The sequence below is a fragment of the Maniola jurtina genome, chromosome 17 (assembly GCF_905333055.1).
Source record: "Maniola jurtina chromosome 17, ilManJurt1.1, whole genome shotgun sequence".
NCBI lineage: Eukaryota > Metazoa > Arthropoda > Insecta > Lepidoptera > Nymphalidae > Maniola > Maniola jurtina.
This window is the reverse complement of record NC_060045.1, coordinates 7,501-35,442: the sequence shown is the minus strand read 5'-3', so window position 1 is coordinate 35,442 and position 27,942 is coordinate 7,501. Positions and strand designations below refer to the sequence as shown.

The 27,942-nt window shown below is 44.8% G+C and overlaps 2 protein-coding genes across 2 annotated transcripts; both read right to left on the bottom strand.

The window, feature by feature from the left end:
* Positions 1-1,396: 1,396 nt before the first annotated feature.
* Positions 1,397-16,114, bottom strand: LOC123873693. The gene is made up of 10 exons (XM_045918675.1): positions 15,943-16,114; positions 12,170-12,450; positions 11,231-11,276; positions 5,837-6,039; positions 5,205-5,404; positions 4,774-4,934; positions 4,038-4,693; positions 2,540-3,962; positions 2,327-2,438; positions 1,397-1,806 (listed from the first exon to the last, which is right to left on the bottom strand). The coding sequence occupies exons 2-10, from the start codon at positions 12,224-12,226 to the stop codon at positions 1,704-1,706; spliced, it is 2,961 nt and encodes a 986-aa protein (XP_045774631.1). The 5' UTR covers positions 12,227-12,450; positions 15,943-16,114; the 3' UTR covers positions 1,397-1,703.
* A 4,490-nt stretch (positions 16,115-20,604) lies between these two features.
* LOC123873694 (membrane-bound alkaline phosphatase-like) lies at positions 20,605-24,085 on the bottom strand. The gene is made up of 7 exons (XM_045918676.1): positions 23,915-24,085; positions 23,632-23,710; positions 23,105-23,403; positions 22,677-22,869; positions 22,002-22,174; positions 21,160-21,811; positions 20,605-20,826 (listed from the first exon to the last, which is right to left on the bottom strand). Exons 2-7 carry the CDS (start codon positions 23,693-23,695, stop codon positions 20,612-20,614), a joined length of 1,596 nt encoding a protein of 531 aa, XP_045774632.1. The 5' UTR covers positions 23,696-23,710; positions 23,915-24,085; the 3' UTR covers positions 20,605-20,611.
* Between the last annotated feature and the right edge of the window lie 3,857 nt (positions 24,086-27,942).

Sequence of the window (27,942 nt, the reverse complement as noted above, 5' to 3'; positions counted from 1 at the left end):
GCTGAACGTCCCGCTCGTCGCGCCTCGCCGAGAGGAGTTTAAGATAGTAAATAAAACACAACACGAGCGTTTATTCTGTTTTTTATTCAGAAATTCGAGTCATTAACATTAGTTTAGTTATAAATTCATTCTAGCGTAAAGTCTAAACAACCGCTCGCGAGACTCGCCGGTCGCCTCGACGCCCGACTGGCGGCAAATACTAATATCATTGACATCAGCTCAGTGGCACCGCTTATTGCTATGGCTCCCGACTTCACACTTCCGACACTTCAAAATAAACTCCGAATATCAAAATATTACATCGTCGTAACAAACGAGAAACGATAAGTCGTTGTACGTAGAGAATAAATTCATTTACAATTTAATATTTACGTCTCTAAATAGTTATACATTATATTATTTACATCTTATGCAACTTTTAAATACAATACAGGTATTTAGTAAAAATGACTAGAAGTTGAGATTGCAGCGTTCGGCTGCGCGTGAGCCGCCGCCTTCGGGGTTGTAAAATGTAAAATTATTAAACATTATTTTAACCTGTTATATAATTCGTATAGTTTTTTTTAACAACAACTGGATAAGTAATCATTTTTGGCAAAGTCGCTCGCGGTTGCTCGCGATCACTTTCATTAATAAAATGGTGTCCCATCTTTATGAAAAAGGATCCTCAGTAGCTAAATACATCACTCACGAACTCTGTATCACATTACCCTACGTAATAACACTAGTGTACAATAAACATTACAGGTCACGGCACAAGTCCTTACGAAAATTAACTTTCAATTGTAGTTTAATTAAGCTCTTTTCAAACACAGTCTACGAGTAAAACACTTTTAGCAGAATGCAGCGCGCGGTCAGACCGACACTCGACTCCGGCCCACACTCACATCGGCTCCAATGATTTTATGATTTACATGTTTACAATATTATTATTAACATTGTTTGTAAGATGAATGTTTTCAAAACTAATTTAGATTTAAGTACATGGAAGTCGGTGGAATAAACCTAAATGGAAACGTTAAGTAGGTAATCCCTTCCTAAACAATCTAATAAGTATGGAATAATCTAATACATGAAAAGGACAGAAGTGAACTCACTGGAATTGGCACTCTTGGAGATAGACCTTGGACGGATCGTACCGATATAAAACGTCAACACGAGAATCAGTACTACATGTACACTGCAGGTACTTGCGCTACGCAGGGTACAGGGGTGACATCCTTGGTAGTTATACAACGCAATATAATATGAATCATGATCATAAGGACTAGAAGCAAATAATCCTGGCGGTATGACTAGTTTAAAAATATTGGCAATAACTTGTGAAAAGTACAATTGTAACCAAATTTAAGGTAATTCGAGGTGATTATTTTAATGAAAATATATAATATAATATAAAATATATCAGATGACACTCGAGATATTTTACAAAATATAGAAAGTGAACAAATACATAGCGAAATAATTCGTTATTAATAAGGGTTTTCTTTAAACAACGAGTGTGACAACAAAAGACATAATAATGTAGATTGAATTAAATATCACTATTAAATAATAGTTACAATACAGTAACAGTTAAGTTTGTAAGAATGGCTTTTTGAACAACTCAACTTTTTCGAAGTTTATAATGCTACAATTGTAACTGTTGCACCAGAAGGCATCATGTATTGCTAGGAGTCGCTCGAGCGCAGTGAGCGCGGCGCTCAGGGCAGGTGGAGGCGCGGGCGCGGCGCGAGGTGCGGCGCCAGCGGCTGGTACTCCTTGCCGGAGCGCGGCCGCAGCGTGCTGGTCGTCTGCCGCAGCACCCTGCGCACACCGCACACGCCGTTATGCTTGTCATATCCACACAAGTCCTACTACATGAGGCGTACTTTGAGATATATTATCTTGTATCACCATGGAGAGCGGGATGCGCGATCAATAAGAGAAAAAGTATGGCTATAGCCTATAGGAACATTATGCAATGAGGTAATTGCCAAAGATATAAAAAAATCCGTTCGTCAAAAAGACAAGCATCGCAAAAGCGATGACCGATTTTCGATAGTAAGTAAGTAAACTGGTAAAAGGGATTTAAAAATATTACTAAGATTGTTGTTACAAACTCTCAGTTTTTATCGAGTGCTTTGGTCTACAACAATCGGTGTAAAATGTTCTTTTTTAATTAAGTCTTTAATTAAATAAATAAAAAAAATAAAACATTGTTAGGTTCAGGTTAAGTCTATTGTCAGGTTTAGGTTAAGTCTATTACTAAATAAATAAAATAAAAATTGTAATACAAGAAAGTCGTGGAAGTTTTGTCAGTACAGGACGATCAGTGCGTACTTGCCTCATGGTGACGGGCGTGTCGGAGGACGAGTGCGACGAGCAGATGGACAGCGTCTCGACGTAGTCCGACATGTCCGACGCGCCGCTCGACGTGCTGTGCGTGTCCAGCACTCCTGCGGGGTGCAGACATATCGTACAGATTGTTTCTGCCTTCATTTCATACAGAATACATTATGCCAAAACTATTTGCAACATGAGAATCTAGATGACGCACCTCGGGCGGGCTGGACGGTGACGGAGAGGATGGGCACCTCCGCCTCGGCGGAGCAGCACTTGTGCGTGTCGGCGGGCTCGGCGCGCGGCCCGCCCGACGAGCGCGAGCGACGCGGCGCAGCGTGCGGCGAGTCGGCGGCGCGGCGCGCGGAGCGGTAGCGGCGGCGCGCGGCGGCCGACGTGGCGGGCAGCTCGTGCGCGCCGCGCGCCACCAGCGACCAGCTCGACACGCCCGAGTCGTTCGACGACGACGAGTCGCGGTTGCCGACCGCCACCGTCACGCAGCGCGCCTTGGACGCCTCCGAGCTGTCCGCGTCCGACAGCTTGCCGGTGGCGCAGGCGCACGGCGTGCCGCCCGCGCCCGCGGCCGCGTCGCGCAGCGTCTCGATGGACGACGCCGAGCCGCGGCTGCCGACGCTGCCGTCGAACTCCTTCACGTCGTCGAGGAACCGCGACGAGTCGGCCGAGCTGGAGCGCTTGCGGAAGTCGGCGCGCTCGTGCGGCGCGCGCAGCTCCACGCGCTCGGCGGCGGGCGCGGCGCCGGCGCGCGCCTCGTCGGCGCCGCACAGCGTGGGGTTGCTGGCCGACTTCTCGTCCAGCAGCCGGCTGATGGGGCTCTTGGCCGGGTACTTCAGCGTGTGGAACCCGAAGCTTCCGATCGGAGACATCGGCGTGTAGCCGGAGGGAAGCGCCTTCTCCTGCTCGAGCTTGTTGCTGTCGAGGGAGGTGGGCTCCATCAGCAGGTACTCGTCGGGGGCCAGCTTCCCGTGCGGCGCCGCGTCTTGCTGCGGGTGGCCGCACTTGGCGCACGCGGGCGCGCCTGCCGCCGCGGCGAGGCGCAGCGCGGGCCGCAGGTTGGCGCCGAGCGCGTCGAGCTCGGGTTGCGTGACTCCCGCTCTCCGCAGTAGATCCTTGGCGTTCTCGTAGTGTTCCAGGGACAGAGCGAAGTTGAGGTTCTCGTAGTTGGCCTGGGGTCCGTCGTCGACTTCGATGGTTCTCGAGTCGAGACTTCGGGTCATTTGATTATCGAGATACATAAAGTTGTCATTTTGTGTTTTCCTTTTCGTTTTGCGAGATAGGTCCACGGTCGCGTAGAGTGCGTTTGTGTCGGTGGTATTCGGCTTCACGTTTTCTTTGTTCGGCGCGGCGGCTTCGGTGTCGCTCGGGTTTCTCGTGCAGTACGGCAGTTTGATCCAGTGGTTGGCCCAGTCCGTGACTCTCGCGCAGGGACAGCTCGCCGGCTGAAAGCTCTCATCGGTGTCTACGACGGTCGGTCGCTTCGGCTTCTTCCCCAGCTTCAGCAGACATCCGCAAGGCTTTTTCAATATGAGCGTGTTTGAGGTAGAGTTTTTGGTAATTTTAAATAATTCGTTATCGAGACATTCTTTTAACCTTTTCGGCGTATCGTAGTATTCTCCTTCGACCTACCAAAAAAAAATAACTTAATAATATTGTGTGACCTAGAAACAAAAAATTACAGTATGATTATGAATACGTACCTCTGCCGAAGGTATCTTGGGCACATCGTAATTTTCATAAGGGCCGATACTCGTGGCGTTATTCTCTCCGATGGAGGCGAGGTGCGAGTGGCTGAACGAGCGCGCGGGGAGAGGCATAGGAGGCTTCCGCGTGAGGTTCAGCTCCAGCCTCACCGGCTTGGGAGGCCGCTCGGGGGGTCGCTCCGGCGCGCAGCGACAGACCTCTTCAGTCTTCTTACCGACGACGGGTCCATCGCTACCGACCGCCGCGTCGTCGTTGTGAATTTCGCCCACGGCGTCCATCGTCCACGCCGGGCTGAAGTGCTTGGCGCCCGGCGTCAGGGCGGCCGTGGACGACCGAGACAGAGCGCCCAGCTTCGACATACAACTCATGCATCTCTCGAGCATCACATTTCCGTTTCCGTTCCACGGACCCACGTCCGTTCCGTCCATCGTTTCGTTGACGGACGCCGTGTCGCCGAGGCCCATGTCCTGGAACTGGTGCGTCCGTTCCGCGGAAGGCCAGTACGGTGAGATGGCGCCGGTCTCCTCGCCCATGCAAGGGTCTTCGTAGAGTCGCAGGTCGGTCGGCGGCAGAGAGCGGTCTATGGTGTGCAGTTCCAGTCGTCGGGCGTGAGGCTTCTTGAACGTGTCGTTGGAGTTGGGGCTCTGGGTGCCTGCGAACACATTTTGCGTTTGTAAAAAGAAAACTTACAACTATCTTTTTTTTTGTAAAATATTCAACCTCTCGTCGTACCTAGCGGGCGCCTCCGCGGCGTGAGCAGCCCCCGGGAGGCGAGGCGGAAGTCCCGCGCGATGTCGGCGGCCTGGTCCGTCACCAGCACGTGCAGGCCCTCGCCCTTGCCGCAGTGCGAGCCGCCCTCGAAGCAGAACCGTCCTTCCACCACTCCGTAGCGCCTACATCACAGATATTATATTTGCTTTCTCGTTTCTAATAATATGCATTGCTGGGATATGGAATACTCTATTGGCTTCCTTTTCTCCCGTCAAGTAAAAAATTATTGGTCTTTCAAAAAAAGTGAAAAGGTACTTTCTAAGCAGGCTTGCTCCTGCAATGAGTACATTATCACTATCCGCGCGTTCACGTCCACTGTTGGGCACAGGCCTTCCCGAAAGCGCGGTTCAACTTCGCGTCAGTTTGTTGTGCGTTAGGCGATCCCAACTCACCGGAGATGTGCGATCTCCCACACGCCCAGCAGCCGCGGCGGCACCCCGGAGGTGAGCGCGAAGCGTCGCTCGTGCAGGTGCAGGCGCGCCGGGCCGGCCGCCAGCCGCCGCGCGCCACCCGCGCCGCTCCCCCCGCTCGACCCCGCGCCCACCAGCACCAGGTACTGGCGCGCGTCGCCGAGCTGCGCGCTCACCTTCACCTAAAGAAGACACACCATTTGTAGCTCTTTCCTTGCAATTTGAGCATTAGTATCGACTACCTTGTTGATCTAGTTTTTTTCCGGTACGGATCATGACGTTACGACCGAGAGAGATCACGTGCAGGAGCGACGGTTAGAACGCTCTCCGCGGCGATGGGACTGCCGACTGTCAGACTCCGTCTTGATCTTTCCCAGAGCTGTCAATCTAGCGATTTTCTCTCAGTCGGTCTCTCCGGTTGGATTGCTGTCTCATCGGACCATAACAGTGATGGAACAATGCAACCTCTGTTCCACTACTCGTGTCACGATGCTTGCTCACAGACTATAAACTGGGTTCACTGTCACAGAAGTGAGAGGAGGACAATTAATGTGCGTTCCCAAGTGTACTTAGATACCCATGCCATATTTACGATTGTGCTAGTACGCGCATACCTGCCACTGCATGAGCCGCTCGCGGGTCTCGAAGGCCAGCACGGCGGTGAAGTCCTGGCACAGCAGCGCCAGCGTGTGCGAGTGCTTGTCCAGCGTGAAGCCCGCCTCGCAGCCCAGGTAGCGCTGCAGCGACAGCGACGCCTTGCTGGGCGCGCCGCCGCAGCGCGCGCGCGAGTCGCGGTACACTTGCAGGTGCACGCAGTCTGTCGGACACATCCACGTCAACACACTCTCAACAAGCTCTACACCGACGTCATGCAGTGGGAAGTGGAACGAGGTGATCTGACTTAACTAGTGCTTATAAAAAATGGGGTTGCTTCCAAATATATTTTTCTCGTAGATTTCATAGAGTTACAAAATATAACAGTGAAAGTCGATCCCCGATAAAAACATCGTCCTCTGGAGAATCGAGTTACATTGTACAGATTCACTGGAGTCTAAAACAAACGGTATGGAATCCTTTGTGCGCTACCTCCTATATCATGCCGCTACCGGGAGCCAGCCTACGCGTCAGCGCGGGAGAGCTGGCGAATGATTTATTTTCGTAAGCTGAAATTATGGCTCTTCTGCATCGGAGCTGCGCGTGAATTATTATAATTTTGAGCCTCCGTGTACCATTTCCACTCCCGGACCTGTCTGCTACGCGGTGCTGTTGCACGTGTCATTCAATTTTTTATGTACACAATTTATTTCGATGTTTCTGGACCGATTTGCAATTTTTTTTTAATGAACAGTAGAAGTTTCCGCGGTAATCGTATAAAAATTTCTGGATCCAACTCCTTGATTCTGATGCTGCAGGGTTACTGCCTAAGTTATCAAGATTCAGGAAGTGCTCATAGTGAATTAATATTGTAGGCACCACGCAACGACTTCATGCTTGAACTCCAAGTCCCAACTCCTCAACCCTGATGCAAGGAACAGCACTCCTAAACTAAAGTGATTCAATTGCGGATGATGCAACATTATTTTATATACCAAGCATACACTACATCATTGAACTTCGGATCCCAGCCCCTCAATCCTGATGCTGCAAGGTACTGAACTCCTAAGCCGTGCGGATCCGGGAATTTCTGCTGATAAAATAATATTTTAGGTATCAAGCAACGGCTTTATGATTACACTCCTCGTCCAATCTCCTCAAACCTAATGATGCAGGTTACAGCACTCCTAAACCATAGAAATTCCTGGTGAAATAAGATTGTAAATGCCGAGCATAGACTTTGTTATTGAATTCCAAGTCCAAATTTTACAATCCTGATGCTGCAAGGTACTGAACTCCTAAGCTGTGTGGGTTTGGAGAGTTTTGCTGGTGAACTGATATTTTAGATACCAAGCAATGACTATTTTTTACATTAAAAAGCTTTAAAAAAATTCTTTCAGGGGCTAATATATCGGTATAAATGTGAGTTTCTCTACTCCATGATAACTTCTAAATGCCTGAACAGATTTGGATGTATGGGATATCGTTAAAATCATCATATTGAGTGCTATTTGAATAGTAAACACATAAAAGTTAGCTTGAAACTATTAGTTAACATTGAATAACACCTCCCGGCGAAGCTGTACTGTAGTCAGATGTGAGTGAAGGCAGCGCGCCGCGCTGTGCGGCGGCAGTGTGGACTGATGACCGCCAAACAACTTTGTTTTCAATCAACTGTGAGAATTTTTATTAGTACATTAAACATGTACATAACGTTGTACACTAAAGCGTCATAGAGTAGCTCACACTCGACCGGGAAGTGCCGGCGCATACTTCACGGAACCGATAGTTGAACTTTGAAACAGCAGCCGCCATTCGGCGTGTCCGCGGTAGCTCGGCACAAACATATAATTTCATATTTAAATTAGCGGTAAACGGTATTAAATTGTATGCAGCGGCCGTGTCGTCCAATTACTGCGCTTCAATAATGCGCGGGGAATTAAAATGCTGCTTGTTATTAATTATTGTACAGTTTATTAAGTCCTTTGTTTGTTTGTATTAGGTTAAGATAAGTAGTTAGTTGATATTGTGTCGCTCTACTTGTATTGCTAGGCTGTGGATAGTGTAGTTGACTACAGTTATATTTGCCACTATTGTTTGAACATTTGGTTATAGTTTTAATACATAATATGTTATTGTTTACTATCCCAAATAAATTAAAATAAAATGAAATCCACCGAAAATATAAAAATGTAAAAAAAGGAGCCAAGTTCTATATGAAGGAAGTAAGAGTTTGTAAGCTTCGCAGATAAAAGCATTGATATTAGATAGGCACCAAGTTATACATATGTAGAAAGTCTTTTATTTATCATTCCTTTAATTTTTTGTTTATTTTTTATGTGATAGTAGGTACCGTTAGATTCACTTAACGATTTAAAAGCACTTGTTTTGGCTAAAATTTACAGTTCAACAAGAATCTAGAGCCGTCAATCTAAGCAACAGTGACGCCAAACGTGTGAAGCGTGCCGCATTGAGAGAGTAGCGTCGGTATCAACAGCTCACACTGCACAAGAATAATGATTCAACTCATTGCAAAGGAACAACTGAACTCAGTGAATTAATATTTAAATGCGTGCCGATCAGTTCAATGATACCTAATGTCCCGCTCATTGATTCGAGATCTCAAATCGTTCATAAATATTTATAATCGCAATCAGAATAGGTTCGCACTGTCCCCCGCGCGTGGCGCTGCCCCCCCGCCCCCCCGGCCCCCGGGGGCGCGCGGGGGACAGTGCCTGCGAGCCCCTCGCGTCGCTCCACTGAACGCAGCCGACCTTGACTTAATATGACGTTCTGACTCACTCACTGCACATGCACTGTCTCTGAACTTGCATTGTACACTCTATGATATTATAATATCGACGGTCCCTACGTACATAAAGACATGTCAAAAACCGAGGTTTACAGGAGAGCGTTATTTATGTTCAAACCGCTCTAGAAATAATTCTATGTACAATTATAATTATTATTTTTCTATAATGTTTTATTAGCTTTAGGAACTTTATAATGGTATTTCTACATATTTTCTTTTTTTATATTTTCTTGGAAAAACTGATAGATGACTGTTTCTACGCTGATATTAAAATAAAAGCATGTCAGACATGTCTATGATACCTTTTTATACGCAGGAAAGAAGAAAACAGTTAATAAAATGTACAAACATATAGGACATGACTTCATATACTTCGATAACAATAAAATCTTTGTTTTCTTTGTAATAATTATTTAGGAAATCATATTTTAAACAAGCATGTAACATTATAATTATTTGTGAAATAATTATATTTTCATGACTATATCATAGCATAAGCGGATATGTCTGATATGACCGCTTTTACACTGATATTCTACTGGTCTAGGTTAGAAAAACAATAAAAATATTGATTTATATCGGTTTTGTATTTCATTGAGCTAGTAATGGGGACCCGTCTTATTGGGGAACTCCCGCCGTGAATAACGTTATGTCAGACAAGGCCGCGTCCGCACCGAGTGGCGCGCATTTTAAAACACCGTACAAAACGATACGTATAGATATCCGCATCTACGACACTTATTCGTTGTAAATATAATACTTGTTCTCATATACGATTTGTAAATGACGTTAAATACGTAATATTAAAAAAAAATATATATATAAATAAATAAATAAATAAATCTTTATTATCTGAACAGAACATTATTTACAGACTTTGGTATGTGTATGTGTATATTGGTATGTGCATAAGGAAAATCTAAAGCCAATTGTGCAATAAAAAAAAATGCCATTTTCGACATGTCTTTATGTACGTAGGGACCGTCGATATACTTAGGTGAAATGATTTAATGCAAGATTACTTTTCATAATTTTTGCTTATTTCAGGCAGCATCGGATGGGGAGTTTGTATTGATATATTTAAAAGAAATTAAATCTTCTACTTAGTTTTACGTGTTATAATGCTGTGTATCTTTCAAAATTAGCAACAGATATATGTATTGTATTTGTTTAGTTAATTATATTTAATATTATGTTAATATTTTTGTTTATATCTATTTTAGAGCTTATCTCTGGTAAAGTTTTTTACGTTTAATTAATTTACTTTAAAAGTAAATACTTTATAGAATAATTGTAGTAAAATTATTAAGTTTATCTTCTTAAGTAGGTACATCATGTGGATAACTACATACGACGAGTATGGCTCGCAGCCATTTCGCCGGCAAGTAGTAACAGAGACAAGCGGGCTCTGTGCAGGGTTCACAATTCACATTAACAGCTCCGTTTATGTGTTTTCTAAATCGATTCTTGTTTAAGTGCTTCCTCCGGCGCGAGACCACCCTCGTCCCCTGCCGGTGTACGAGCGAAAGCCCGACCACTGCTCTATTAAGTAATTAAAAATATTTTAACTTCATAGATAACCTCGAACAATTTTGACGTAGGTACAGATTAAAAAGTAACTCAAAAAAATTATTTAACTATCTAAATTATTAGGTATCGAAGAATTAGAAAAACAACTTTGACAAAGCTGAATATTTGGCAATTGTAAGAAGAAGACAACAAGTGGTATTTAGTTAGGTGCCTATACTTACTAATTTGTTACAGAACTCTATCGGCCCTAACTCGTATTAGCTTCGTCGACACAATTACTTTAGGCGTGAAAGAAGGTTTAATTTAAACCTCCATTTGAACGGAATGGAAGACCTCCGTACAAAAATAATGACATGCGACATGTGTTTGTGTGTGTGTGTGTTTGTATGAAATTACACACACACACACAAACACACGCACTCATGTTGTGAATCCCCTATTGCTACTACTTTACCGAAAACCTTCTGTTATAATTTATAACTACTGTAATCCGATATTGTAATCCCATTTGGCCTTATTTTTATATGTAGTTTAAAATGTAAAATTATATTAGCTGTAACGCTGTTGATTACAAATAAATGAATACAATAAAATAAAAATTTTGGTACCGAGGTAGCTCTGTAATTGACATGGGCAACATTTTATCCCGGAAAATCAAACAGTTCCCACGGGATCTTTAAAAACCTTAATCCACGCGGATGAAGTCGCGGGCATCCTCTGGTATAATATAATATTGTTTATTTCATTTTCATTTCAAGTTTTAACTAATATTTTATGCGGAAAAGGATTTAAAAAAATTGTACGCGAGATAAGTAGGGGAAGGTGAGGTAGTTAAATGTAAAATTAGTAACAATGCAGTGATTCCCACAAGCTGTTGTGTTTGTTGTCGTCGTGACAATATCATAGTTCCCTCTGCTAGATAATAACATTTAATTTGGTTCGTAACATCCAAGGCGAGCCGAAATGTTTCAATGTCAGATAACGGTATCTCCCGTGTCAACATGCGATAAGCTCGCTGTAAGTGTTTATCGAGTGATCTGTCGTATTTACTTGTCCGTCTGTTCGCTCTCACCTGCCACCGGCGACAGCTTCCGCATGACGCACCAGCGCGACTTCCACTGCAACAAAACCACGGCGTTACTACATGCACTGAGACGACGCCCTTCGTGTTTGCGGACGAGCCGGCTCGACGGTCGTAGTACCTACGTACCCGAGCGACTGATCCTTTACTGAGTCAAATTAAATTAAAACATTCAGTTTACCGTTCTTCATCATCATTCATCGCTCGGCAGTAGCTCAAGTTAGCATTTGGCTGCAATCAGATCTGCTCTAAGTCTCTAAATTAAAAAAAAACCCCGTCCCTCTCTGACCCCACGGGTCGCTCTGCCGTCCACCGACCGTATGAAGCATCACTTGAGGCTGCGACCAACAGCATTCCAGTTCCAGCGTGATAGCTGACGTGATATGGGCTACGGAGCCTGCCACCTGTCACGTCCAAACGTGACAATTATCACACAGATCATGAATGTAACTCGTCGGTGGGTACGTAAATCCGCCAGAATTATATGGACATGTCAGATCACATTTTTCAGCAGTTTTCTCATCGATACAGATAAGCGCACAGTTGCCTCGAATGCTAACACTCCAGCCTCAGTACATACTCGCGCTACGAGCACTGAGTGGTGTGAAAACTAAAGCTCACTTCGAAAGCTCCGGCTAAAATATAAAGTGGATAACTTACTGGACAACTTTTTATTTTACCGTCAATTCTAATATGATTTGAAATATCTGAAAGTGTTACATCTGTATATTTATTCGTTTTTCCGTCTTTCATGTCTCAACTGTGTTTTCACTCTGAGGATGAGTACTGAGTAGGTATAGAATACCTACCTAATGTTTATTACAGAAAAACAAGGGGTTCTCACGGGACTCAAAAACTAAATTTGTGGCAAGCTTCCAGTTACAGATAAGGACGTACAATTGACTAGATGCTTTCATTCACAGTAGTCACCTTTTTCCCATCACGAAATTTGACCGTGCCTTCGATGATGGTGTTATCATCGGCCATCTTCGACGACGCGCCGACAGCGCAGTGTTATGTCGACCCGGGTGCCGTGCGGGTGCACCTCGGGTGCGACGTGGGTGCGGCGTGGGTGCAGCGTGGGTGCAGCACGGCGCTACGCGGGCGCTACGGCTCGGCCGCGCGGCGGCGGGCGCGCTGCGCTCGCGCGCCTGCCATGGCTCGCGCGAGGCACAGCGCCGCTCACATCACTTCACACACCTTGTTTATATCTGGAACAAACGAAAACACTGATGAGTTTCTGAACTCAAAATAACTAAATATTATATCTTTCGGTCATAATACTACAAGGTCAGGGATAGGTCATAGGGCAATAGATGAGTATAATGTAAGCAATGGAGTTGCGCGAGCCGAATCTACACTACACTTGCAGCTGGCTTCCTATAATATTCAGCCTCTATTGAAAACTTGAACTTGTTCTTGAAGGTGGTACTGATTCACCGGCCCCTAACTTTGATTTAGTCTACGTGCGGTCAGTTATCAACAGAATCAACAGAATACAACCTTTTTTTGTCTCCTCATTCATAATTAAATTATTACAGTATCAAAGCACGGAATGTATTTAGAACAGCTTCAGAACAAGCGCAGATGTCACACAATGCAATAAGATCGATCTAACAAACAATACTACGGATCGAGCATCACCCATTGCGGAAGCTGCGACGCGGAGCCGAGTTCCGATCCAATTAAAATTCATACTAATTAGGCTTTGGCGAACAATATCGATACTAACAATACCGATAATACTGATCGTATTACTGTCGATATTATTTTTAAGTTTCGTTATGTGTAGACCTACATCTTTATTATCAGTAATTGATATTTATTTTGGGGTGTATCAAAAGCGATGTTTTTTTAGAGTTCAGGTGCTGGCTCACTGGCTCAGGGACCACTACAAAGTGCGAGCATCATACTCGGTGTCCGCTCGCCTCGCGCGGGGACCTCGGCTCGGCTAACTGATTCTGATGAGAGGTAGAAAGATAGCTTTCAATAACTCGGGAACAACATTGGCTTACTCACTCGTAATAAGTGAATTTTATGTAAAGTGCTTTATTTATATCTTAAATTGTGTATATTTTTTTCATTTTAGTAAGTATCTACTTGAGCGATCCGGATATATTACTTGAGATGTATCGGGCATTATTGTATTCCCCTATTTCCTAAAAGTTGTGTAAAGTTTGCCAATTGGCACTAAACTAGCGCGATGGAGGCTGGAGCACCGCCTGTACTTTCTCTTGAGAGGAGAGCCAAGCTCGGAGGGGAACCGACGATGACTCGATGATTATGAGGCTATTTGAAAATATTTCGATAGTATGTATTTGACCGTCGATGGATATGCGTGTATACCTATTATAATTTTTGTAAATATCGACAAGATTAATATCGATAGCTGACCCAACCCGTTCACATGGGACGCTGCGATCGGGCAGCGAGTCGATCGCGGCTCTCGTCCCGGGAGCGCGAGACTCGCAACTATGATCCCCGGCAATGTACAGCACACAAAGGCGAAACAATTCATTTGTCACTCGCGCGGCACTCGGCGCGGAGGGCGTCATTAGTTCGAGTGGCGAGCGCTGTGATGACCTGACTTATGAACTTCTACAACCTTACTTTAACATGTTCATTTCTAATGATATACTTTAAGCCAAGTTGTCAGTTTAGATCATTTCAGTTACGGGAGCTATCTCAAAAACTAAACTATGTACTTAGGAATATGAAATATTGGTATATTATGTGTCAATATAATAAAAAATTATAATTAAACAACAAATACTAAAAACGATTTATAAAATAGTTTGTAAACTATGACCAAAATAAACGAACATTGTTTAGGGTTTTTCTTTCACGGTTGATTGCGATGTTCTAGCTCGGAAAAGAAACAAGTAGGTATTCCATAGTCCATACCCCCAAAATACAAACCGGTGTGTGAGGTACCGGTGTGTGGTGTGTGGTGTATTCGCAGCAATAAGGCCACCTTTGCAAATCTTCTATTTATCTATCTATCTATTCGTAAAACATGTTTTAGGAGGCAAGTTTAATTACCTATTTATCAGCTGCCATAATATGAAAAAAATCGGCCAAAAGCGAGTCGGACTCGCACACCGAGGGTTCCGTATCATCGTAAAAGGTATACCTAACACTTTATGTGAATTAGTAAATATTTTTTTTCGTGAATCCTTTTTTTGTGATGTAACCACAAGTTAACAATTTTCGGACTTTTTCCTTTACTTGTGCTAATAAGTCCTACCTACCTGTTTTTCATGATTCTAGGTCAACGGGAAGTACCCTGTAGGTTTTCTTGACAGACAGACAGCAAAGTGATCCTACGTGGATTCCGTTTTTTTTTTTTTGAGGTACGGAACTCTAATAAATCTATTTACCTACACAATGATCGTTGGCAAGTGTTCGACGCTCGCTAAGCTCGTGTCAGAGGATAACGTCCCTACATCGCCGTTGTTACGTCGGTCGCTTCCTACAAGGTTCCTCTGCATTGCACGTTACCTAGCATTGTGGCATTGTGCGTTGTGGCCCATCGTCCACTCGGTCACGCTTCTGTCACCGAGCCAGTCATAGACATAGCGGTGGTAGTAGGTGCTATACGTAGTATTAATAGAGTCCATCATTTGAAACTTTTCAAAATATTATGTACTATAAATGATTCAGAATTTGCTTGGATATTTTAATCGTGATTTTTCTCTTTCAGTTAAAATGACCTGTTCGCTTCATCGCGTCATCGTCGAAGCTTCCCCTCCGGTGCACGCAGCCTGGCTGGCTCTCTAACTCGTACTAGATGTTCAGCTTTAAGGAGCAATTTGAATGCACATTCCTAGACTGGTAATTATTTTGTGTCCATCTGCAGTTTTATCTAGCTAACCAAATGATGACATAAACAGCATCGAATTGTATGAAACGATTGTATGAAACGAGCATCGAATTGTATGAACGATTGTATGAGTGACTCGTTTCATACAATCGTAGTTCTAATTTCATTTGAATATTATGCAACCAAATTCCATGAAATTTTGCAGACATATTCTTGAAATTAATATCTATGTCTGTGTCCAGATTTCTGTTAAAATATTCGGTTTCAAAGTTACGCGGTCTTAAAAATTTTCATACAAATCTTTGAGCCCCTGTTATTTTAAAACTACATATTTTTAGAAAAATCTAAAACACCACAGACACAGATATTAGTTTCTAGAATATGTCTGCAAAATTTCATGGACTTTGGTTGCTTAATATTCAAATGAAATTGGAACTACGATTGTATGAAACGAGTGACGGAGAGAGCCCTGTTAAAAAGAAAAACGACATTTCTCAAAATTTTCTGAAACTAAGGATATTGACTACAATCCTTAGTTCAGAAAATTTTGAGAACTGTTATAACATCGACTCTATTGCGTTTTGATGTTTTTATCCAACTTCATAAACTATAAACTTTCACAATTGATTTAAAAACGCTCAATTCATTATATATTAATTAATTTAAACATGTGCAAAAATAATGTGCCAGATGTATAATATGTGTCACGTGTGTGCGCGACTGCACAAGTATCATAGTTCAGCAAATAAACCAACCGCTGATCTGTTTGCCGGCTACTACCTCTCATAGTTCTCTTTCCGAACTAGAACTCCATGTCGAGTCCAGTACCCTTTAAATACGTGTTCGCACTAGTGTGTAATGCTCTAATGAGGATACTTACAACGACACAAAAATCTCGAAGCACGGTCAACCTCCGAGAAATGACACACACTAATTAATACTCGTGTTCACTGCACGCACGCACTGCACTCAACTGTTTCCGACACTCCCGATGTCGGCTTCGTAGAACTCGCGAGGCGGGAAAGTTGTCGCGCCGGGCTCGCGGGGCGCGCGGCGTGCGTCGGGCGGGCGGGCACACTGGCGCGCGGCGGGCGGGCGGCGGCGCGGGCGGGCGGCGGGCGGGGGGCGGGGGCGCCGCGCGTGCTCTCCCGACTCCCGAGTCCTGAGGGACCTCGCGCGTTGACGCCAGTATTTGCGGAACTTTTTTAATTTTTTTTCCGTTCCTATCCTTATTTAAATAGCGATAATATTAATATTGTCTACCCGTCACTTTATTATTGTCTATGCGTTTATTCTATTGATTTGAAATTTTGCACAGTTTTTGTGGGCACTTGTGAGAAAGTTTTTGAGATCCTATCGTCAATATTATAATATAGTAGAAGTGCAGTCGGTCACGGGTAGCATCAGAATGGAGGAGCTGGAACCAAAATTTAATGATGTACTAAGTCTATGCTCGTTACTTACGATAATAGTAATATTTCATTATCAGCAGTTCCTGAATCCTCACGGCTTAGGAATGCTGTCCTCGGCAGCTTCAAGATTAAATAGTTGAAGCCGAATAATTTTATGGGACCACCTGGCGAACTTTTTCTATTAACTAAAGAATAGTTTGCACGTCAGTTCAGAAATTTTGTAGAAATCGGTGTGTGTACATACCTAGAAGTTAAAAACTGTACTGAGTCGAGGACCTTCTGCTTTTTTGGAAATCTGTTAAGAATAAGATTTAAGTATTTCAATACCATAATAAGAATTTTGTACATTTTACTAAAACCCTGTTTTTAATTTAAACGATAACGAAATCGCTCAATCGTATTGAACTAATTTAATCTCCGTGAATCATTTCGCGCCATAAACTTAATACAGCGATTAATTTGCGTAAAAGATATCGATCGGTCATCCTCCGGAGTCCGGAGCGGGAGCGTGGCGGGAGTGCTGGAGAGTGCCGGAGAGTGCTGGAGAGTGCCGGAGAGTGCCGGAGAGTGCCGGAGAGTGCATCGCCTCGGGGGGATCGTCGGCCACCCCTCGCGACTCGCGGGGTCGTGATGATCGCTGCGGGCCACGGCCCGCTCGTGCGGGCGGGGGACTGCCGTCGACGCGGCACGTGACAGCGCACACTGCGGGGATGTATATTCATTTACATGTGTTTACGTCGCTCACTTGAATATCTCACATGATCAAATCAAGAAGTGTTTTGACTGATAGAAAAATACGTTTATTGTTTTTTTTTTTTTAATATTTTATTTATATGGACAATCAAGAGGTTACAATAAATTTAAACTGCACAAAACGAATGAAATACGGTACAACCACGGTTGGAAGGAGAAAAAACAAAAAAGAAGTGGGGGCAGGGGGAATGGACTAAATTAGATCCAGCAAGCTGAGACAAACAACTAAGCAAAAATACGAATAAATAAATAAAATATGAAAATGCTCTGATAAAGGCAAACGTAGATATGATTAAATATAGTAAACCGTAGTCCGTACTTTTCACCAGAACAAAATATGAAGAGTCCTATCTCATAATTTTACGCAGCATACTTCGTATCGTTTAGATTACTCTAGACTTGCGCTACGACAGTCGCGCGGTCGTGGCTCTGCGCTAGCGTGCGCCGCTGGTCGCGCCGGCACCGCACGCGGCACGCGCACGCCGCGGCCGCTCTCCACTCTGCTCACACACACGTCACAGCTCGTTGGAACTGTAAGTAGTCTGCCCGAAGTCTGAGTACGAGACCGCGACGCCTCATGGGGCCTCCACTGAGGCGCGGTGGCGTGACGCGACTCGGTATACTCCTCCAGTCACTCATCGTGTCGCCCGTGGAGATGGCGCCCCAGACGAATTATCGAATATACGTGGCTTTGTTTGAGTTAAAATCGCTTGGTAACACTACTTAGTACTAAAAATTATAAATTACGTATTCGACCGAGCCGGGAACTGAACCCGGGATCGCCTATTAGACCGGCCTGTGAGGAGGCGAGCGAGGAGCGAGGGACGCGACGTCGCGTGAAGCGGCCGCGACATTAATCTGCGTCAGCGGACAATGCCTGTCGATGCGCGCACTCCGAGACCGCCTCCCGTCTTGATTGATGAGAGCCGGTAGCGACACCGGCGCCTACTACTTCTAGAAAGTCCTCATTTTGAGTTTGATTCTTTTCAAATCAATAAACACATGAAACGTAGCTTCGGAGGAGATGTGTGGGGATGAGGAGAGCGGAGGAGGGCGGAGGAAAACTAACGAAAATAAAAGACAAAAATAAGTTCACAAATAGTGTTGTAATTTAAGTATATTACTAACTGTTTTATTTTATTTATCATTATATGAAAACCAAAAGCGATAATTGATTTATTTGCTATTTACATAATAATGCATTACTTTGCAGGATGAAATAAAATAATTGACGGCCGAAAAATTGCGAAAGACGAGGTGCTAAGCCGACTCATTGTATTGTAAACTAAACGAGCCTGTTAACTATGCTCCTCCGTCCGAGCCTTGTACAGAACTGTTGTCTCACTTGCGAGGAAACAACAACAACAAATTATCAGTTTAGTTCTTATCTAGTGCTTTGGTCTACAAAGTTTGGTAATATGTTCACTTTTTATTATAAGTTTTAGTAAAATAAAATAAAATAAATAAATTTAAGAAAAAAATCGTAATATTTATATAGTTCAGTAGTCTGAACCTAGTCTCTACTGTGCATTTCTAGTTCTACCAGCTCGACTGTCAATGTTGCGACGAAACTCTCCAAGTCAAAAATACAATGACCTTGAACCTGCGCAGCAGGCAATTTATCGATTTATTTGAAGGTAGGGAAAAAGATGGAGATGGGACATTTACCTCTAATATTGATGAAAAATTGCTGTTGTGGGAGGCTTATATTAAAGAGCTTTTTTACGACAATAGGCAGGGCCATAGCAATATATTTGCTGTCGATGATGGTCCACCCATAACAAGAAGAGAAGTCTCGCATGCAATCATGTCATCAAAGTCAAGGAAAGCAGTTGGCCCTGACGAAATACCAGTCGAATTAATGAAAGAAATAGAGGAAACCAACTTAGGTTACTTGGTGCAACTGTTTAACGCCATCTATGACACAGGGAAAATTCCAGATGATTGGCTGAAGTCTACATTTGTAACATTGCCAAAAGTTAAAAATCCGAAAGCTTGCAGTGATTTTAGGACAATATCTCTTATGAGCCATATTCTTAAGATATTTCTTAAAATTATACACAAGAGAATTTATCCGAAATGCGAGCACCTAATATCAAACACACAATTTGGCTTTCGAGATGGCTTAGGCACAAGGGATGCATTATTTGGCTTTCAAGTTCTTATGCAGAGATGCTTAGACATAAATTGTGATCTGTATGTCTGTTTTATTGACTATGAAAAGGCTTTCGATCGTGTACGTCATACAAAACTTTTGGAGGTTTTGGCGAGAGCTGGCCTTGATTACAAGGATATCCGTTTTATTAAGAATTTGTACTGGCAGCAAACAGCCAATGTAAGGGTTGACGGTCACACATCATCCTACATAGAAGTGCTACGCGGGGTACGGCAAGGTTGTATATTGTCTCCCCTGTTGTTCAATATGTACGCGGAAGCAATATTTTCTGAAGCACTTGACGGTAGTGACCAGGGAATAACTGTAAATGGCGTAGTTATAAACAATATTCGATACGCGGATGATACAATCTTGATAGCGGATAGTCTGGAAGGCTTACAGTCATTAGTAAACGTAGTTTCCTCTGCAAGCAACTCATATGGCATCAATATCAACTGCAAGAAGACGAAATATATGATAATCAGCCGATCACCCGTGCAGAACACCTCCTTGTATCTCAACCATGAAAACTTAGAAAGAGTCCAACGATATCGTTACTTAGGAACCATGATTGACGAAACCGGCGACCACAGTCTGGAAATACGATGCCGTATTGAACAGGCAAGAAATGCCTTTACGAAGTTAAAAAGAGTTCTCTGTGACCGAAATTTAAAAATATCCCTTCGGATGCGTGTAGCACGGTGCTATGTTTTCTCAGTTTTATTGTACGGGGTAGAAGCCTGGACGTTAACGCAGGCGATGAGCAATAAACTGGAAGCGTTCGAGATGTGGGTATACAGGCGAATGTTGCGAATCTCATGGAGAGATCGTGTTCGAAATACCACCGTGTTGCAGAGAATGGGGAAGTCTACTGAAGTACTCAAATGTGTGCAAAGGAGAAAGCTCGAATATCTGGGACATATAATGCGGAACTCAAAATATGACCTGCTGCAGCTCATAATGCAAGGGAAAATAAAGGGCAGGCGTAGACCCGGCCGTAGACGAACATCCTGGCTCAAAAACCTTCGCCAGTGGTTTAACATGAGTACGAGGTCACTGTTTAGAGCAGCGGTGAACAAGATCCAGTTAGCCTTAATGATTGCCAACCTCCGATAGGAGACGGCACTAGAAGAAGAAGAAGAAGAAGGGAAAAAAGCTAGCACCAACTAACTGTAGGGACCCCGTACGTTGCAGAGGTCAATATTTCAGATCGACTGAAGCTTCGTGAGTCATTGTGAGTCGAGCCGTGTGGTGTCGGCGTCGCAGGCGCGCGCGCCGGGCCCGAGGCACGCCGCGTACGCCATGAGGTGCGGCAGCCGGCTCTGCTCCAGCACGCCGCCGAACGCGGCCGCGTGCGCGCCGCGCGCGAACACCGCCACGTCGTCGCCGCCGTGCGTCTCCTGCGCCAGTGGCACGCCCGCGGGACTGCGCCACTGCGCCGAGCCTGCGCACACACACCTCTCGCGTCACTGGGAGCCGCTCACATTTAACATGCATGTAACATACATGCCCAAAACTCTTGGACCTAGAAAGCTGAAATTTTGTATAGACTAGGATGAGACGCGCGGCGTGTTCCTACCATCGCCGACGTTCCATGCAACTTCACGCTGTAACTGAAAATTTTACAAAAACCCAAGAACTTTTTCGACTCGACCCAACCTAGGGTCTCACGATCCGCAGCCGAAAACTTTCAAGTTGTTGAGGCAGCTACAAAATATAATATTTAATAAACAACTCGGCAAGAGCCGAACGCCACTCGTCTTTGATGAGCACTCACGATAATCTGCGTCCTGCGTGACGTCCTGTTGGCGGCCGTCCACCTCGCGGCGGTGGCCGGGCCCGTTGGTGTAGGACAGCGTCATGTAGGGCACGCCGTCGGCGTCGCGGTCGCCGGACGCGCCCAGCACGTCGGCGCCGCGCGCGCTGTAGCCGTTGAAGGCCATGACGTGCGCGTGGTCGGCCGTCACCACTAGCAGCGAGTCCTCCTCGGCCAGCAGGCGCGTGGCGCGCGCCACCGCGCGGCTCAGCTCGATGGTCTCGTCAAGCGCCAGCTCGGCCAGGTTGTCGTGGTGCGCGTGGTCGATGCGCCCGCCCTCCACGAACAGGAAGAACCCTCGCTCGTTCCTGCTCAGCGACCGGATGGCGACCTCCGTCAGCTCGGCGAGACTCGGCTCCGTGCGCGCGTCTGCTTCCATGTTGTACTGAAGGTGACTCGCCTCGAACAGCCCGAGCAGGTATTCGGGCAGCTCAGCGTCGCCACTGAGCAGTTGGTCCCGGTTCCACACGTACTGGTACGTGACGTTGCGAGCGATCTTGTCCATCTGCCACTCCTCGATGAGGTGCCGGCCGTCCTCCCTCCTGCCCCGCGCGCCCTCCTCGTCCACGACGCCATTCGGTAGAAACTCCCGCCTCCCCCCGCCTAAAATCACCTATAAAAAAGTAAAATTAGTTAAAAACTTATGAAAAATTACTTTCTACAGTATTTTATCCTTAACTTAAATTATTCAAAAAAAATTGTGAATCTTCTATAATAATAATTATTATTATAGTTCGATATTTAGTCGAGTTTTATTATACAACCAAATGATGACTTCGTTTCTCCTGGAAAGTGAAATATACCTTAAACTGGTTGCCGGGATAGCCGTGCACGAGCTGGTGCGCGATGTCGCGGCAGCGCGCGGGGTCGGCGCCCGCGGCGCGCACGTCGGCGTCGCTCTCCCAGTCGCGGTCGGCGACGTGCGCGTACGCGCCGGCCGGCGACGCGTGCGTCACGCGCGCCGTCGTCACTATGCCTGAGAACGAGACGGCGTCAGTTGCCCCCCAGTCTATACTTTTATGTATATATAGCATATCTACAATGCCTTGGAACGTTCACATGCCATTGGAGTCTTCTGTGACCTATCTAAGGCGTTTGATTGTGTTCATATAATTTATGATCTATTTACCACAATGGCCTCAAAAGCATTGCACTTGATATCATTTTCTCGTATGTTAATGACAGAATTCAAAGAGTATGGGTAAATAACGTGAACTCGCTAGGCTCAGCTGCCTTAATGGGTTTCTCGCAGGGCTCAATCTTGGGACCTTTTCCAGTCACGCCACACGGCCAGCACGCCGATGGTGCCGAGGTTGCAGAACTAGAGGGAACTGACCTGCATCTCGGCCGTCCTGCAGCGCCCAGGCGGCGATGGACTGCACGTGCTGCGCGGGGTCGAGCGACGCCTCGCACGCGTATCGCGGCACGCCGGCCAGCACGCCGATGGTGCCGAGGTTGCAGAACTAGAGGGAACTGACCTGCATCTCGGCCGTCCTGCAGCGCCCAGGCGGCGATGGACTGCACGTGCTGCGCGGGGTCGAGCGACGCCTCGCACGCGTATCGCGGCACGCCGGCCAGCACGCCGATGGTGCCGAGGTTGGCCTTGGCGCCGCACAGGTATGCCGTCGCTGTGCACGCCGAGTCCGGGATTTGCGAATCCACGCAGTACGTCTGAATGAGACAAAAACGCTGTTAAATTGTAAATCACAATTTAACCAATTATATTTGCAATGTGTTCAACTAACGAATTATTGCTTTAGTGCTCTATTTCACCAGTCTTTCATAGAACAGGGGGTATCTACTTTATATAGCACGGAACAATCCCTGCACGGTTTTGTTATCCTCCTGCTCTCCGTTGGTACTCTTCATCGTCAGATTTACTGCCGGGAGTACAAAACGGACTAACCTTCGACAGCCCCACGCTGGGAAACTCCTCGAAGGAGAGGCGGGTCTCCTCCCCCGTGCGGCGGTTCCTCTGGCCCAGCAGCGTGCGCGCGGCCGCCAGCGTGGGCACCGACATGCCGTCGCCCAGGAACATCACCACGTTGCGCGCCGAGCCCCGCTCCCGCGAGGAGCGCGCGTGCGCCGCGATGGCCGCCTGCGCCTCGCCCATCCAGAACTCGAACGTCGCTTCCTTCTCGTTGATCGGCGCCGAAGCCGCATGTCTGTGAAAGTTACGCGGCCTCCTGTGGTACTCGTCGTCCGCTGGAACAAAATTAAATGTGCACGCTGTGAATGCGAGGATTTTTAGGAATGCTTTAGCAGTTCAATAGTTCAGCTGCGGAATTCAACCGTACCTTCCTGGTGCCTTCGAAAGAAAGGGATACCAGGTGTACTACGTAGTCCTGTCTAAATTTCACAAATATTTTTTTTTTAATTCCGTTTCCCTACATGGAGTCTTTTATGAATTACAAAAATTGTAGAGAGGTTTACCGATCGACAGCTGGGCGAGGAGCGCCAGCACGACGACGGACAACGTGCAGCCAGTTTGTTTCATATTTCCTCCAACTCGCTGTAATGTTAGCATAAAATATTAAAACACTATAATATAACAATGCGTGTTAACACTTGTGACTTGATCAGCTCTCAGCAGCTACTGATGGTCTCTTCGTGATATATATCATCTGAGGTGATCTTGATCTTGACATTGATAAGGGAGATATGATATCAGCGAAATGATAGATAAAGAACATGGAAATAGAAACAGTTTAAAGACCTTCAATAATTTGACAACTGACTAGTTTTCGCCTCAGCTTCACTCGCGGGAAATCCTCATCTCGAGTTTAATGATTCTGATCTGGAGCATAATTTTTTACAACAAAAATACAGTAATTATAATATTATGTAAACTATAAGTATGGCGTCCACCGCGCATGCGCGTACCACAGACAATAGAATACAACACGGTAGGACGACGCGCGGATTTCCCACCATAAGCCCAGAATCCAGAGTCATGACCCAGGTTGAACTGCATATTAAGGAGAAAAAAATATTTTCAAAAAACAGTGTTATAATGTTTTTTTAATGTTATAGATGTATGGGTATTCCCATACCCATGTATGGTAATACCCATACAGTACCATTACTGTATTCAGCAGGTCAATATGTGACACATTTTTTGATTTCATAATCAGAATTTTAAGATAAAATAATGTTATGCTTTCAAATTTTAAATCATCAGAATCAGGTCAGTCGTCTACCGTGACTCGCGAAGCAGAAAGTTCATTTAAACTTTACAGTATAACATCATTTTCTATTTCGTGCCACACGTTCATGATGTTGTAAATATCGGTGGACACGGAGCTGCGTCGCAGAGGCTCGGAGCACGAACGAGTAGAGTCGCAGGCGTCGCTTAGCTCTTCAAAATGTATTATGTTCCGCTTCCTACAAGGAAGTACACCGACAACCTCATAGCTCCTGGTGGGTAGATATTTATTTTATTTTATTTAATGATATGTGAAGATAACACAAATTGCGGACGAGAGCTCGGCCTCGGCCCCGCGCCCGCGGTCAAACAGTAACTCTCATTTTTAAACAACTTTAATAAAATGAAGGAGGTTTTTAATTTAGGGCATATTTATTTTTATTGTTAGGGGTATTAACCTCTGATCGCTACAACTGCTCACTTGTAACATAAACTTTACAGACCTGAGCGACTTTGGCCAATCTTCTATTCAACTCATCATTCACAACAATGTAATCGTGCACTATCAGTGGCAGGCGTCATTGTGGTGTAGAACATCCGTGTATGAAACATGTATTGAATTTATGATAACATTGGCCCTTGTTTGGGCACCCATTTTGCTACATGACCACGTGGCGCGCGCGCCGCCGCGCCGGGCGTGCAGCGCCTCGAGCGCGGCGTGCGCCTCGGCGTACCAGTGGCTCGCCAGCGCCTCGTCCGGCGAGGCGGCGCGCGCGTCTCTCGCCTCGGCGTGCGCGCGGTGGCGGCCGACAGGTACAGGAGTAGCGCCAGCGCGACGCACAGCACAGTGTCCACGACGTCATGTCTCGGAGGCGGCAGCGTCGGTCGCCGCGCCGCGCCGAAGAGCATCCGTATTTATTATAATTAATCGCTTTATCGGATCGCTTGACCGTCACGGTATCTTACACCTTTGCTTTGTCACTTTTTTATCAATATTGTAATAATTTATCTCTTAATAATTACTAGATTACGCGTGATTTTAAAATATTAGTGACCCACCCCGACTCCGTACGAGAGCAACGTGTTAAAGACGGGGATTGCAATGGGGATTGCGATGTGGGGAAAGCACTTGTAAAAGTTTACTTGAATAAAAATCTATTCTATTCTATTGTGGGAAATTCGGCCGGCTTTATATGCATATGCCAAATCCGGTATATATCCACCCATGACGGCAGCGGAGTTTCTTAAATCCCGTGAGGTCCACGACCTCCTCTCGAGATGCATTCGTCTCATATTGTATAACCGAGGCGTCCTGTAGGAACTTGCCGAGACGCCCATGTCCGCGGATAGAGCGTGTGGAGCGTTGCATTGCTTTAGAGACACGGAAGTGCAAAAATAGAATAAGCGCCGTGTTTCTGCGTAAGAGTTGCAGCAGTTCTGCACGCAGCGGCGCCGGCGCCGCATCTTCCTGAGTGTCTTGTCTTAGCAAGTATTTTTGCGAGAAACGTCTTGCCCGTCCCTCCTGGCGCGTTACTCTCAAAAACTAGTTTACGAATTTTTATACGGTTCCAGTGATAGTAAGAAAGATTATCTTGAAGTTATAAATTATAATTTATGAAAATTTTAAGAAAATAAGTTAATAATGTGTCCTTCCCGTCCTCACCTATGGTGCTGAAACGTGGACACTGACAAATGGCCTTGTTCACAAATTCAAAGTTGCTCAGCGAGCTATGGAGAGGGCTATGTTAGGAGTTTCACTGAGGGATAAGATCCGAAATGAGGAGATCCGCAGGAGAACCAAGGTCACTGACATAGCCCAAACTATTAGCAAGCTGAAGTGGCAGTGGGCAGGCCATGCCTGTCGTAGAGGCGATGGCCGTTGGAGCCGGAAAGTCCTTGAGTGGAGACCGCGTTTAAGCAAACGTAGTGTGGGACGCCCTCCAGCACGATGGACCGACGATATAAAGCGGCTGGCGGGAAGTGGCTGGATGAGGAAGGCTGAGGACCGGGTATGGTGGCGCTCTTTAGGGAAGGCCTAACTGTCCAACAGTGGACGTCCACAGGCTGACGATGACGATGATGAAGTTAATAATTGTGAATTAAGTCGGAAAAAAACAAGAAAATATAAAACTCAGCACACGCCACGGAAGCTCTCAGAAAAGACGATTTCTTACGCTTTGATTCACATTACATAGCAATATTATTATAATTTTCATAGGAATCTGTAATTTTTTGAAAAAAAAAAAAATTCAAAAGATACGTGTAGAAACAAAAATTATTTTTAACTTTTTAGTGCTTGTGGTTTTTGAAGTCTGTTTTATTTTTCTTTTGATTTTTTTTTTATTTCACAATTTTTAGTGGCCCCCACTGTACTATAATTGCGATGCCCAGTTAAAACCCTACTGTTTACTAAGCTATTACACTGATCGCGGGCAATTTTGCTCTAATCTATTGAGGAGTTCTGTTCTCCATCTACGAAGATATTCATCAGATCTTCATAAAATTTATATTGGACCAACTGCGAAGTATACCCTTTCAAAAAAAAAAAAAAATTCCAAATCAGTCCAGGCGTCTTTAAGATATCGGGGAACATACATTAAAAAAAAAAAAAAGATTCTGACGAATTGATAACTTCCTCCTTTTTTTGAAGTCGGTTAGTAAAATGTGGCCAATGTCACTCGCTGATAATGTAGCTTTCTATAGGTAAAAGAATTTTTAAAATAGGAATATTTTTATACATCTATGAGGTTTAGTAGGTTTTTAATTCAACAAACAAACACTCAAATCATTTCAATTTATGATATTGGTAAAAAATAATATCATTTTAGATGTAAGCGCTCAGTCGACTTGATTTCTTTCGACATCTTGAACAAATATCGTCATATTTTAACAAATGAACACAAATCAAGATTAAACTAGGTGTGTACGCTCTCTCTGGAATCAATGAACATACTGATGAAAAAAAACATTAAAAACCTAGTAAAAAGACCAATACCAAACAGCGTCTTTGTTTTATAGGATATTTACTTCCATTTGGCCTTAAATTGCTTCATCACAGAAAGATGACTGTTATCGACTCTTTACTGTCCGCGCGCCAACTACACTGTGATACAAATTGCAGGATAGATTCATACTGTCACAGGAGTATGAAAACCCTCATTTATGTTAGTCTACACTAAATTATTAAGTTGCAGTATTTCGTGATGTGTCACAGTCGAACAAAAAATGGCTCAGCATGATTGGAGTGCCAGGAGAGCAAAGACAACGCCGTAAGTAAAACTAGGACGACACTGCATGTTACAGTCTCATTAGCTCCTGAAACATTGCATCGAAAAATATGAAAAGCAACATTACATTAGAGAAAAGTATATCATTATTATTGATCAAACAAACGGTGACGGTTAGCAAATACATTAAGAGATATCAGCGACCAATATAAGGTGTAGTGCAAATTAAGTCTACCGAGACAAAACAGTTGGACGTTGGCAGCATCTGTAACTTTGTAAACTTACTGTCCAAATGCTAACCGTTAGGTTATGTTAGGTTATGTTAGGTTATGTTAGGTTATGTTAGGTTATGTTAGGTTATGTTAGGTTATG

What these genes read in the sequence shown, in the direction of transcription:
- LOC123873694 (XM_045918676.1), bottom strand. Translation starts at nt 23,695, where the DNA reads ATGAAACAAACTGGCTGCACGTTGTCCGTCGTCGTGCTGGCGCTCCTC. An exon ending in CCTCGCCCAGCTGTCGATCG is followed by an intron (nt 23,404 to 23,631) that starts GTAAACCTCTCT and finishes ATTTTGTTCCAG; the next exon opens with CGGACGACGAGTACCACAGG. An exon ending in CACGCAGGACGCAGATTATC is followed by an intron (nt 20,827 to 21,159) that starts GTGAGTGCTCAT and finishes GTGTGTGCGCAG; the next exon opens with GCTCGGCGCAGTGGCGCAGT.
- LOC123873693 (XM_045918675.1), bottom strand. Translation starts at nt 12,226, where the DNA reads ATGGCCGATGATAACACCATCATCGAAGGCACGGTCAAATTTCGTGAT. An exon ending in AGCGGCTCATGCAGTGGCAG is followed by an intron (nt 5,405 to 5,836) that starts GTATGCGCGTAC and finishes TGTCTTCTTTAG; the next exon opens with GTGAAGGTGAGCGCGCAGCT. An exon ending in GACACGCCCGTCACCATGAG is followed by an intron (nt 1,807 to 2,326) that starts GCAAGTACGCAC and finishes CGGTGTGCGCAG; the next exon opens with GGTGCTGCGGCAGACGACCA.